The sequence below is a fragment of the Carassius auratus genome, unplaced genomic scaffold, assembly GCF_003368295.1.
Source record: "Carassius auratus strain Wakin unplaced genomic scaffold, ASM336829v1 scaf_tig00009996, whole genome shotgun sequence".
In the NCBI taxonomy this organism is placed as follows: Eukaryota; Metazoa; Chordata; class Actinopteri; order Cypriniformes; family Cyprinidae; genus Carassius; species Carassius auratus.
In genome coordinates this window covers 3,467-18,207 of record NW_020524096.1, presented here as the reverse complement: position 1 = coordinate 18,207, position 14,741 = coordinate 3,467, and the positions used below count along the sequence as shown (strand labels likewise).

At 40.0% G+C, this 14,741-nt stretch overlaps 1 protein-coding gene across 1 annotated transcript in view; it reads right to left on the bottom strand.

The window, feature by feature from the left end:
• Positions 1 to 12,161, bottom strand: part of LOC113072718 (roundabout homolog 2) — a gene marked incomplete at its 5' end in the record, with an annotated part of 133,220 nt that extends 121,059 nt beyond the window's left edge. Inside the window, 1 exon segment of the mRNA XM_026245685.1 lies at positions 11,883 to 12,161. Within this exon segment, the coding sequence (XP_026101470.1) occupies positions 11,883 to 12,024 (142 nt within the window).
• Positions 12,162 to 14,741: the final 2,580 nt, after the last annotated feature.

Below are 14,741 nucleotides of genomic sequence, written 5' to 3'. Positions count from 1 at the left end.
GTACACTTCATATAAAGCTACAGTCCCATGGTCTTCATCCATGAAGTCCATGAGATCATGGGGTGTCCCATTCATCATTTTACTTTTCTGAAATTTGCTCACAGGCTCACAAGCCTTGGATGAGGACCTGAAGTGCTGAAGATGCCTTTTGGAACAAATTTACTGGAAAAAGCATTTAGATATATAGCAGATTGAAACAGTTCCATCTACTTTTTCGGCACAATTTTCTGATTGGTGGAAATTTATTTGCAAAATCATGGGTGATGTAACTTTTCATCAGGAATTTTGCTATGAGATGCAATGATTTAAATAAAAAATAAGCTCAAACAATACACACTGCTGGTCCAAACAAAAGAGTTGTTTAAAAACCTTGTAGCTCACAGTAGGTCTCTCTTTAAAGGTTTATAATTGCTCTATAGACAAAATAAATGGCATTTTTACTTCCGGCACCCGACAGTTGCGCTGTATAAGTTGCAAGTAAACAGGCAATTAACACGAAACTCAACTGATAAAGAAATAAATATGAGGGCAGAGGTCTTCACCACTGACAAATTTTCTCATTGACACCCTCCCAGGGCCACATCGCAGACTGAGCGTACAGAGACAACTCCAGCTGTTCTTTAGATCACACTCATAAACTCCCAAGCCTTGTGAAGGACCCCACACCGCCTATCAATTTCAAACACCAGCAGGAAGGAGACAAGGGACAGGAGGGGGCTCAGATTTCACACCCCCCCAACATACGCTGCAGTACAGGAAGCTTAGGTTACCGTTCCCTCCTCCTCTCCGCAGCTGTCCGGGGTGGCAGTAGGAACTCGCGCTCCCGCAGCACTTCCAGAGTAACAAGAGTCAAACTCAATAACTGCAACAATAACACCACACGGTCACAACAGCATCGCACGCACTATTAGTTCTGCACAAGAAGGGAAGTTTAAGAGAAGGGTGCTTGAGTTGGCCCAATTTTAAATGCCAGTTTCAGAGATGACGGATACCTTCAGGTGGCCAGCTCGATTGAGTTGTGTTGTAGGTGACCAGAGCGCAAGGTTCAAAAACACACCATCCATCAGAGCGACGGGAAGTGTTCTCTGATGATGACACTCCACCGAAATGGCACTGCGGTTTGTACACAGTGTGTGTGTGTTCAAGCGCGTGAGTTTGCACCATCAGCACTCAGCGCGGCACTTTTTTTTCTTTGAGAAAATAACAGATTGTTCGCTTCAACAGAGAGCTGAATCAATTTCCTCTGTCCTCAGTTAAGGGCGGAGCTGAATTTGCACTCACATACACGTACACATACATATGATGGATTACAGGCCTTGGTGGGGGTCCCAGGAGGCTTTGCTTCAGGGGTTACGGGGTAGACAGCGGTGGCTCATTCGTAGGGTGAGGGGTATCTGCTCTGCGCAGAGAGCCGAATGCTAAGGAATTACGATGGAGAGGTCTGACAGGTCTTTACAGGGCATCAGATCCAATCCCAGGACTGTCAGAATCCAGCACTCTCATGGGAATCAACCTCATGGTTAGATGTTTTTGTTCTACCTGACGAGGAACCGCAGTGGAACCTCTAGTTGGTGTACACAGTACAGGGATGCAAACATGCCTGCTGTGGTCTGATAATGCAGACTGAAGTCAATAGTCTGGACTTTGATTGGATTTAAATGACCATTGGAATGATTCGCCATAGCTTCTGGCGCTTTTTGATGGCAGGCAATCATGTAATGGAGTTTTAAGTAGTTTAGGGTCATAGAGACCACACAGACAGAATAAATGTAACAGACATACACACACACAAACACACACACACAGAGATTAGCAGAGATGCATGTACAAAAACATGGCAAGCGTAGTTAGCAAGAGAATAAAATAACAAAATAAACTTATTATCATGCCAACAAACACAACAAAATGCAAATGTCAACACTAGGACTGTGAGAAAATCGGTTATATGCGTTTCTGCTGTGCCATTTAGATCAAGTATAGGATCTGACTGAAAACAGGCACTACAAGCTGAACAAAGCAGATATATTTGTTTACTCAAAAAAGAGGCTAAATCCTTTCTGCTAATCCACAATGACCATCTGATCATAATGGACTCTGTTCTGTGTAAATCCATTCCATTATACAGCTCTAAAAGCCACTGAGAGCAACTGTGCAGATTTCTGCTAAGAGTTGTCTGGCTTATTTTCATATATATTAATAATAATAATAATAATAATAATAATAATAAGTATATGATATATATATATATATATATATATATATATATATATATAAAATAGGATTGGAAAAACCTCATAAAACCATACCAACAACGTCTGATAAACATTTACATCTCACAGACTAGTTGTGCTTCTCATTTTTGATAAAACTCAAAACCGGTCAGAGATCAGGTCTGGCAGGTCGTGCACATGCTCCAACATTACACTGACTAAAGCAGTAGCTTGAATCCATTTCGGGCCATTTGCCAACCCTTGTTCTTTTCCCCATAATTTCTCTTCTATCCTGTCAAAAACCGAAGCAGAATCCCATAAAAATGTAAAAACTTTATCACTCACAAGGGGACAAGAGTGAGCTTACAAAAGACAGTGAGAGAGAAAGAGAGAATGAGAAAGGTCAGTGTGTGTGTGTAAAAACGGTATGTGCGTGTATTTCTAGGGTTCCATGGGACCAATGATTTATCTCCTTTCCAGAGGGCTTCCTCCACATATAAATACAATGAAGAATCGTTTAATATCATCTACACAGTTGACCGATTAGTCTTGCACACACTAAGATGTGACCATAAGATATGCAACCAAATCTGCATGGCTTCATCTCACCACAGCCAGCCTATGTGTGTGTAACGTAACATGCTGCTGATAAGGAGGCTGGTCTTTATGGTGTAGGCGCTGACTCCAGCACTGCAGATATACAACGCTGACACATTCAATCAGGGATTTTATTTCTTTCTCCTTTATCACAGACTAGAGATCCGTTCTTCTTCCACCTCTCTGCCGTCACCTCACCCTCCCTCCCCTCTTATCAGAAACCAACATTCCCTGTGGGCCATGGATGCATCCTGACATCCGTCTGCTTTCAACTTAATCACCAACCCCTAGAACCTGCAGAATCCGGATCCCGGGATAACTCAAATGCAGGTCAGAGGACCCAGACACTGACATTTATAATCAGGCGGATGAGGACAACTGCATGTGAGTGTGTGTTTGATTAATTCACTCACTCACACACACTCACTTGTCCAACAGATGAAATGTTAAAAGCCAGATGGGCGTTTGTAGTCTAGATGTTAGGGATGGGTGGTATGATGGCATACTACAGCAGAACTGTGTCAACCTTTGGTTATTTTGCTATACTGTGAGTGGAAAGTGCAGCTTTATGTTATATAAATATATATATATATAAGTGTATATATATATATATATAAGTGTATATATATATATATATATTAGTGCTGTCAATCGATTAAAAAAAATTAACTAATTAATCGCACAATTTTTTAAAATTAATCGCGATTAATCGCGATTAATCGCAATTAAAAGACTGAAACTTTTTGGATATGTAAATGTAAAATGTAAATAATTAATGTAAACTCAAGACAAAGAAACTATTTAAATTCAAAATATGATTGTTTATTGGAATTTTTGTTTAACTTGTAACACAGATTTTCTCATGTAAACAACATACCTGCAATAAACCATCAATATCCTCCAAATTAACTGTTGGCTTGAAAGCCATATTTATTACAGAAATAAAAACACAGGCATGTAAGTACCATTTGAATTTCAAAACAATCAATGCCAATAAAAAACAAAAATGATTTCCATGTTGAATTCTAAGTGGACTGCAAAAAAATTCCAAAGTATAGTCATTGCCAGTGCTTTAAGTGGGCCGGTATGCACCGGTACTCAGTACCGCCACTTCCAAATATAGCTCTTGAGCGTACCGCCACCTCTCCGTGCGCCCAGAACGTGCTTGTAGCGTACCGGTACGCTCATTTGGACATCTGTTTTAATAGAGGTTTTAATCTTTTACCTGCACAGCCGATTTTCAGAGCGCCCTTCACAATGCAAGCTTCCTAATTCATCCCACCCAGAGCAGAAACTACATTACCCATTCACCCTTAAATAATACAAGTGAATAGCGCATGTGTCGCTTTTCCCACTGTTAAGTGTCAACAACTCAACGTGGCCGGAGAAGGTGTGTGAAACTCGTTGTGAGTTATACTAAAGCAAAATCTTGAGTATTTATTGTCTGATAAACATTAAAAACTGTCTGCGGAGGTTCAGTCGTCCTGCAGCCCCCGCTGGCTGTTCATTGGCTGCAGCATCTTTTTTCTAAGTTCTAAAAAAATACCGTAGACGGCAAGGCACAAATTTAGATATTCATTTATCTAATTAATCTATAGCCTATGCACAAAGACAATATGATCTTTTTGTCCCCTTTTTGTTTTAAAGCTTGATGAAGAGAGAGAGCGCAAGTTGCTGCAGCTGCGAGGAGGACAGTGATGCACGCGTACAGGAGTGATTGACAGTTCGCGGCACTGTGTACAAAAAATACTCCGCTACACAATTATTTCTTTATTTTCGTTTAAGCTTATTAACGTTAGCGTTACAGAAAGGTCTGATTTACGCACTGTTACAGTCATACAGTCATAATGTTTCTTGTGGCAGACTGAAGAGTAATCCGGCAGAGTTTTATACTGAAACTTTCCGTCTAAAAGTCCTTCCTTGGTCTTATCCATATTTCTTTGCACGTTGAACACACATAGGCCACAACTGGAAATAAAAAAAACTGCAACCGCGTTAATTGCGTTATTTTATTTTAACGCCTTAAATATTTCAAATTAATCGAATGCGTTAACGCGCTAATTTTGACAGCACTAATATATATATATATATATATATATATATATATATATATATATATATATATATATATATATATATATATATATATATATATATATACACACACGTATATATATATATATATATATATATGTATAGAAAAATCTTACTGACCTCAAACTTTTGAATGGTAGTGTATATACTTTAACTATATATAATTTATAATAATGGGATACAAGATTTCGATCATACCTCCCACCCTTACTAGCTGTGTGTGTCCAATTATTTTCATCCTCTTTTATTAAATTTTACTATTGATGGACACACAGTCAAACAGCTTGAGATGCACCAGAAAAGCTTAACACAAGAAAACACCGTTTTTCCACTAATTACTTCATCTTACCAGTTCCAAATGCTGCCTAATGAAACTCTTAATTGCTGAAGTGCCACGCTGAAGCGTATCAAAAGAACCTTTTCAAAAACGCCAGCCAATCCCAGGCTGGTGGCCTTTTAACAAACCAGCTATGACATCTGTTTCACCCTTCCCTCATTTGCATACTTTTTAAAGGTTACAAGTGAACAAAACAGCACTTTTTGTCGCTAAGATTCAAAGTATATGCACATTTTCACATTATTATTACTGCGGACCATTAGCAGACACAAACACGCACACATTCACACCTTCTACGCTTAATTAACGCCCCCATGTTCAACAAGCTTGTTGCCCTCGGATTTACAATGCACACACCTCTCCACCTGAGAAGAGATACAGGGGCTAATTAACATTTTCCTGGATGACTGTGCGCCCCAGGTGTGGCTTGTCATATAGCACCCGTACACAAGCTACGACCACGGATTTCAACACTTTGGCAAATTTATTCAAAGCAGGGCTTGCCTCAGTCTGACATAGTCTTCACAATGATTTATGAACCTGCTCATTGACCCAGTTTATCCCAACAAGAGAAAGACCATGAGAGAGAAACAGAAAGAGAGAGTGGGAGAGAGACATAAAGACGCATAGAAAGAAAAATAGCAACAAAAGAACAAAATATCTTTCCCAGAAGCAAGGAGTGCCACAGGGTGCGGCATAGACCAAAACGTATCCATCATATACATTACATCATAGAGAGACAGAGTAAATAGTATATAAAACCTTTTCTGAGAGACAAAAAAAGATATAGCCGAATAAAGCTTATTTCAAGGAAAGCATCCACAAATTCACTTTATACCTTTCCTATGTAGTATGTAAAATTTAGATGTGTGTCCCACTGTATATCAAAGTTTGTAAGTGTATGCCAAGTAGGCTAATATTTCCCACAACCCCTTGTGCGCTCATACTTATAGTCAGTTTTAGGAAAAAATAAATGAACAATTTGATGCATTGTCATCCTTAAACCTATCATTGTTAGCCTAAACGTAAAAAAAAAAAAATATGCCAAGCTTAACATGCAGAGACAATTATAATTAAAGCTGCAAGCAGCCTTTCTGGGGCCAAGCCCTTATTGCTCTTTGGCTTTTAAGGTTTTTTCAAGCAACTTTTTCAGCACTTTTTACAGAACAGATAGATTCAGAATTACAGATAAGGTGAAATCAGAAGGTCTGATGAGAACGAACGCAGAATGAAGTTACAAAAACACACTTATTTTTGATCCCATTTTAAGAAACTTTAGTACAGCTCTTAACCATGTAATAAAGGAATTGAAATGACAACTTTATACCCAATTTTAAATTTTTCCCATACAGGTTTCGAACCCACAACCTCACAGGTTCAGAACCAACGCCTTAGCTAAGTGTGCCACATTAGTTGACACACAATTTACATGGCACAGAAGAGAAGTTAAGGTGTGAGAATGATCTCTCTCACAAGCCCGAAATAGCATTTTAGCCAGATTAGCATGCTACGCTAAAAAATGCTAACATTGTCAAAGTTAGATTGCTTAAGAGACCCATTAGAGTGAATAGAAAAGTGTTAGCATTTTAGCTAATTAGCATGCTAAGCTAATTAGCATAAATCAACAAGCACAGGCACGGTCAACTTCGGAGCTGTACATCTCTGGAACGGGAACGAATATCAAAAATCTGTTGAGTCATTTCTGTCAGGCCCGGTCTGAAGTTCATCTGATAAAATTTTGAACAAAATTGAACAAGATTTCAGGGAGGAGTTGCGAAAAAACTGTATTTCATTCCATTCAATATGGCGGACAGACGCCATGTTGGAAAATGACAATTGAGACATCCTCAGAATTGGCATAACCAAAGGAATAAAATGACATAAAAATAACAAAAATTGATCAACATTTACAGTAGTTATAAGGGGTTTTGCAAGAATCGTTATATCTCTTGAACACTAGGTGGCGCTGTCTTCCAACTTCCGGGGTACTTCCAGCACATGGTGTTGATGATGCCTATTGATTTTTGTGAAGATTTGTACAGTAGTTCAAAAGTTAGAGCAATTTCTGTCAAATTTCAAAATAGCGGACGGGTGGTCCAGGTGGTCTTGACAAAATTGACATCCACAGATTCGAAATGATCTACAGAAACCATAGACATCAAGATCATAATTTTCTGATGAATTGTTCAGAAGTTATAAGCAAAAAAGTGCATTTTTGGTATCTCAACACCCATAGGTGGCGCTGTTCCCAAATTTGGCATGGACCCCCAAGTTATGGTGTAGATGAAGTGTACCAAGTTTGGTATCGATTGATCAATGTTTGGCCGAGATACAGCATCTCAACCCATTTGAGGTCAACCTCAGTAAGTTCACAGCATCATAACTTTTTTTTTCACTAGTGTTCAAAAAATTCTGTTGAGTCATTTCTGTGCGGCTCAGTCCAAAGAACATCTGAGCCAAATTTCAGAAGAATTGGACTAATTTTGAAGGAGTAGTAGTGCTTAGACTGAATACTGTACTTTTCAAAATGGCCGCTACTGTAATGGGAGGAGTCTTAATGTAAGATATGGAATGGAATCTCCATGAAGAGACAAAACAGATGTACTAAGTTTTATTTTAATAGAATTAGTGGTTCAAGAGTTATTAATGTTTGAATGTTGAATTTTTGAGCTGGTGGTGGCGCTATAGAGTTTGCCCTAGAGACCCCAAAGTTGGTCAGATCACTAATAATGGTCATCTCTACAAGTGTGCCAAATTTCATCATTTTCCCTTTTTTCCTTCATAGGGCTACCATAGACTCCCATTGGACGAGAAGAAGAAGAAGAAGAATAATAATAATAATAATAATAATAATAATAAAACGTACAGATACAATAGGGGCTACAGCCCTCTGGGCTTGGCCCCTAAAAATGACATTCACACAGGAAGTTGCCTGTAATGCCAAAAAAAGAGCCATATATGTACTTAATATATTTCAAGCATGTTTGCATCACTAGCAAAGCATGTGCCTTAAGGCAGTAGTAGATGTATGCGAATTGGGATTCAGCCAATCGCTCCCTGTGGCCTGTCAGCACCTTTTACACTGTTCAATTCTTCTGCTCTAATTAAGACCATATAAATGACAGGAAACTAATTCATTTATGTTGAGAAAAGTGGAAAGACATGTTTGGTACATTTAAATGAAGAAATGGACCATTTTAAGAGGTGAAAGCGCTAAACCCCACATACATAGGTTTACATGAGACAAAGAACTGTGTTGAGACAGATAAGTGCTTTGCTCATCATTGAGACAAAATCAACCCTTATCCAGATTTGCTTTAAACTCTCTGGGACACAAACATCCGTAACAAGATCTGTGTATCTTCTTTGTGGCATTACTAATGGTGAATTGTTAAAGACTAACGTTTGAGATAATCCTGCTTCAGCGGACACCTCCTTGCAATCTGCCTCGTTATTAATAATGCAGCGAGCTCCTTTCATAGGCCTCTCTCTGCTTCCTGCAGCCCAGCTTGGGGTCTCTCTGATCAGGCGGCTTCAGTGGTCCACGGCGAACGCCTGCCTGCAATCTGTTTCAACAGAGCCATTCAGTCAGCTTGGGGGGGTGTAGACTGACCCCATACGAGAAGAAGGGAAAGACACGGAACCATATATCGCAACAGGAGACGACTTGTGACACAAAGATGAAAAAGCACTGGGCTTGTAACCCAAAAAACCCCCAAAACGAACGTCCCAAAACAGTCTGGAACATTCGCCACATTTTTCAGTTTGTCACTGAAGGCCAGCTGTTTGTTTTGGAGGTGAACATTTTATACGTATGTGAGTCTGGGAGTATTTCATATAGATCAGATATACACAGCTGGCTATAAAATCAACATTTACTTCTTCAGAATATTTCTACGATGTGACAGATGAAACATATTTTGCTTGGAGCGATACATGAGCTGTATCAGTTTAGATTGGCTTTACTTCTGTGATCACTCACCAGTAAAGATAAGTTTTATGAGTGGAAATTGTGTAACGTAACACAGCTGAGGGGTCTCGTTTAAATACAGTTCTTGGTCTTTCCTCCTGTAGGTTTAGTATCCTCTGTCCCGCTAACCTTACGACCCTTCACCTCTCACCTGAAAGTCATAAAACATCCTACACTCACTTTAACTCTTTTAGTCAACTCAGACTGTCTCTATACCTAAAAATGCTGCCTTTGCAGGCTGTATATGGAGGTAGGAAGCATTCTAATATCTGGTTGAGAGAATAAACAGTGTCTGATGATATTTATTTTCAATCAAAATTTGACTACTTAAAATTTGCTTGTTATAATGAAAATTGTTTAGGATCATTAGACGACATTATAGGATTCCTTGATTCCTTACACGTTACCTTCATTCACAAAACAGTGGCCTTTTAGATTAGGTTCCAGACACAACATCTGACTTGACACAACACCATGCTGGAAACGCAAAGAGCTAGTGAGAACAGACAAGGGGAAGTGAAAGAGAGATACGAGAAAAAATGAATAATCTGGGACTTCATTAATTTTTCATGAATTTCATTTAGGCGAGGAGACCCCTCTTAGTGCAATCGATGGATCAAGCTGCTGTCACACAGTTAGCACCTGGGGGCCGCCACCACCGCCTCGGAAGAGCTGAGAGGATCAGAGAAAACACACACCCCCTGCCAACTACATGAGTGAACACACACAAAAACCTGCCTTTATTCCGTTTTATATATACCCTATAACCCAAAAAGCAGTTCTGTATCATCAATTAAAGGTTAAAAATAGAAACTTTATTCAAAAATATAGCTGAAAATCTTCCCACAATTGCTAGCTCGAAAGAATCCTTTGCAAAAACTAAACAGCAATATCATCTCCTGTAACCCAAATCACCGTCCTTATATCATCAATTACACGTTAAAAATAGAAAATGCAGCAGGATTCAAAATTTACTGGCTCGCAAATCCTTCCCACAATCCCTTCATCTAGAGTTACCCTTTCCAACAGCTAAACACACACACACACACACACACACGCTCCCTTTCATTACTGCATGGGGTCTTGGCGGCAGCACACAGAGCCAATTTATTTATCCATTCATTCAATATTTATCATCATATCCTTATTCCATGATGGATCACTCCTATTTTCATAACAATGCATAAGAGAGGCTGCAGTATTGATCAGCTTGGGGTTGAAACAGACTTCAAGATAGCGCTCACTTAGACTTCAGGTCTAGACTACAAACCCAGCAGAGCAAGACCAATACTCCTTAATCTCTAATGACTTTTGCTTTGGCATTTCTGCTAGTGTAGCTAGCGTTTATGCCTTCAGATGCTGAGATGTATCCACTGATCACAAAGTTCACAAACTCCCAAGACAATAGGCTCAAGGTCTGCCTGGCAAATAGTTTCTTGGGTACAACAGTCCATTAATCAGCAATGATTTAGCAAAAAGGACTATGATTAAAATTAAAATAGCATACTCATTGTCTAGTAGAAAGGCAAATGAGGACAGGTTAGCTGTCACTCATAATGGTCTCGGATTAGCTTGGGGATTTGATCCCAGGGGATGTGCTCTCTCTGAAAATGCAAGTCAACCCAACAGAGACTATCTTCAAAGCAGAACCCATCTACAGGTTGTCAATAAGCACCCCTCCCAGATTCCGCCTTCCTGTATAGCGTGTCTACACCCTCCTTACACACCTAGCATGCTCTTTCATCTAAATCTATTTCTCTGCACTTCCATTGCATGCCCTATAATCTCCATTTCTGAGTCAGAAGGAAAAACTACAAGCCTGGCAGATTGTACCGAAAAAGACTGATATATCTAAGATTTGCTAAAACATATGTAGAGCTAATTAAAGTCAGAAGCCAACTGCATAATCATTCCTCCTAATTGTTTTGGAACTAGGTAATTCTGACCTTTCCCAAAATCAATCAGATGCAATACCAAATCCCAATTTGATGTGACAAATGTGGTATTCCAAAAGCAGAATTGTGCAATTGTACTCTTAGGAACATTAAAGGGACCATAGAATGCATTAATATAATATTTTAAATAGTTCTCTGACGTCCCCACAGTGTGTATGCAAAGTTTATCTCAAAATACTCCACAGATGATTTTTTATAGCCTCTTGAAACTTAGCCACTTTTAGGAAGCCAAAATGTTCTGTTTATGTGTGTACATTTAAATGAAAATGAGCTGTTGCTCCCGCCTCCCTTCCTGTATTGCCAAGTCCTCTGTTTTCCTGAGGAATTGGGATACTTTAACACTGTTGCTGCGAGTTGATTTTCATGTCCACGGGTTGAATTGACCCCAATAATGGAAATTTACCCACTGTAATTTTTATTAAAGAACCCCCCTCGAAACGTGATTAGGCTAGTTTTGGGCTAGTTTTAAGTAGCAAATGGGAGGGTTTTTTGAAAAAAACTTTCAACCCTGCTCAATTCTCAGTTTTTAACATATAAGGTGGTTGTTTTCACAAACTTCAGCCACACAACTTTATTAAAACACCTTACAAAAGTGATTCTTGCATTCTATGGCACCTTTAGGGTGGAGTCTGTTTCACAGGGTTCGTGGTAAAAACTAGTTCTCCAATACTGATTGTTTCTGTGACTCAAGCCAATAATTAAAGAAATCACATACTTACATGCTACTTCCAGTGAGGCATTTCGACTGACTGCTTCCCCCAAGTAATTGCGTGCCACACAAACATACGCCCCCTCATCAGGTTTGCTTCGACGGCCATGTACGATACGCAGGAAGAAGAGCGAGCCGCTGGGAAGGAGCATGCGGTGGGATCGAGGGTCATCTTTATCGGTTTCAACTCGTTCTCCATCCTTGTACCACTCTATGGTAGGGTGGGACGCCCCTCCGCCTTGCAGTTTAGGGTGGCTGGTTCGCCTTTGGATACAATCAGATCGGAGGGTGTTCCACGATCCGAGGTGGAGAATCTTCCTGCCGTAGACGGGATCCTAGGAAAACAGAGAAAGAGGAAGACTTTTCAGGTTCAACCTTACATTTATGTAACAAACCGATTAACATAAGTTAATTAGCCAGGGGTGTCCACTCCTGCTCCTGTTGGGCCAAAATCTTACAGAATGTAGCTCAATTGTGACAGCACATCTTTCTGTAAGCTTTTAGTCTTCCTGGAAACCTTGATTAGGTTGAAGTATGTAGCTCAACTGGGTTTGGAGCTAAACTCTTCAGGACAGTGGCCCTCCAGGAATTGGACTGGACACCCGTGGTCTTGGCAATCACAATCTAACATTTTGAATCTCTAAAGAACCTTTAAGATAGAAAATTAAGGTTTGAGTTGGGAAAATCTTAGTTACTTTCTTAAAACAATGCTTTATCGCTACTGCCAGTTGTTCACTGAGCATACAAAAGCAATGATTCTGAGCCAAGAAAAGCAATGTCTAAAACACAACCCAGCTCTCTGATCAAGCAAACTAATTTAGGGTGCCACATAGTGAGCTGGCAAGCCATTGGGGACTTGCCCTCTGTGACAGAGAGGTTCAGGGGTTTAGACTCACACTGTGTTAAAATGCTAATCCCTGAGCGTTCCCCTGCATGGCCCTGCATTTGGTATGGATAAAGCTAGAAGCCCACGCTAGGAGTCTGGCCCTTATGATAATAGATTGCGGAAAGAGCAGTATGAGCCTTAACCCTAGAGATAAGGAGCCAGAGGCCACCCTGCATTTACATCACTAAGGCACGGGCCAAAGAGGGACAAAAGCAGCCCGTGATCCCCCCAAACCCGGCCAAAAAGAGATGCTAAGCCCAAGCCACTAGTGCTGCCATCAGATGAATGCTGTAAGCTTTCCACGCTTCAATAGCACACGGCTAGCTTGGAAACAACCTTGAGATTGTAAATGCTTTTTTTTTTTTTGACTTCTTTCATGGAATGGAATCGCTTAAACAAGGAGTGACTGCAAAAGGGAGGGGTATAGGATTTTTTTTTCATGCGTTTTGTTGGTCTTTGTGGGGATCAGAAAACATACACTGTAGGCCCCATAATGACAAAGTTTCATAGAGAGAAATCTAAAAAAGGGAATTATGCAAGATTATCAACAGGACCAAGAAGATACATCTACAAATGAAGCACAATATGTTTGTTCATTTGCTTTTTTCTATGCACTGCTACGGGCTAAACCTCCCGAGAGAGTAGCATGCTAGTATGATCAGCACACAGCTCTGTGCTGCTTTGTTTGTTTAGCACTGCTAAAACAGCTGCTCGCTAGCAATTTGTTCAACATAAACCACTGCAGAGAACAGAAATGGACCTCCTACACTATGAGAGCCCCAGCGGCAGCAGCTAGCTTGAGCTGAAGGTGGCCGTGTCCTCTCTTGGGACGGCAGGTGTGCAGTTGCTGATGTACAAGAGTTCACTGCAGTGCTAAACTCTTTTGGTTGCTGTATTGATCTGCAGTAAAAAAAAGAGCATTTGTTTAGAGTTTTTAGGATCACTTCTTAATGCGATACCCACGATATCTCTTCTTAACAGTTGGTCAAGGACACAGCATGGCAGAGAAGTAAGCTTGTTTGTTTGCATGCAAATATATTTTACAGAGTCTTAGTGTGCTTCTAAAAGTTCATTCTCTCCCACAGTGCAGTACAGACTAAATTAAAGGAAGCCAGGACTCCACTTCACCTAATTTGTGTTAATTCCTGCCATTTCCCTCTCATTGATTAGTGATCATTCCAGCTGTCTGCTGTCTTAAGTGGGGCCACACACAGGACCCAGAGCAGACTTGGGGATCACACAAGGGAATTGCTACTGACAGGGTGAGATCTTATCCTGTACCCTCCAGGTTTCATGTTTAAGTTGTGCTGCATGCTATGAAACGAGCTCTGCTGAAGGTTGCAGATACACTGATTTGGTCTCTCTCACTGCCTCTTGCATTTCTTCTTCCCCCTCCCTCTTGGCAGTCTGCATCCCTCAAAACCTGAGATGTCAAACCTATTTAAAGTTGAGACACTGATGTAAACTTGGGTGTATACATGCATGTTCCTCTGGATCTTATGATATTCAGAATCAATTTCCACCTACACACATTTTTTATGAATGAACACACGTTTATAACATTTTGTTTATGACTGATGTTTATGTCCTGCTTACAGCAATCAGAAACGAGTTCATTTGATGTTGTAAGTCACTAAATTAACAAACCACAAATTAGCATTATGACATTGATAAATGGGGTGAGTTGAGATAAGATGATGATGGGGGACCATGTACACACGCACATATTAACTGCTATCTCACTGGAGCATCTGTTAGCTTCTAATCGACAGCCAAAGGCAGAGACTTTTACATGACTGAGGTGAATATGCTTGCACTTGCCATGCGATTCGATTTTTATTAGTCTAATTTCTTTTAATCCAATTTGTATTCCAATCTGCAACCTCTAATCGTCTGAACCTTGAGGCACCATCTGCGCGCTGTATTTTTTTCTTTCATCTTTTTATCCAGGGGAAATTTTGCTCAGCAGATGCTTCTAAATTG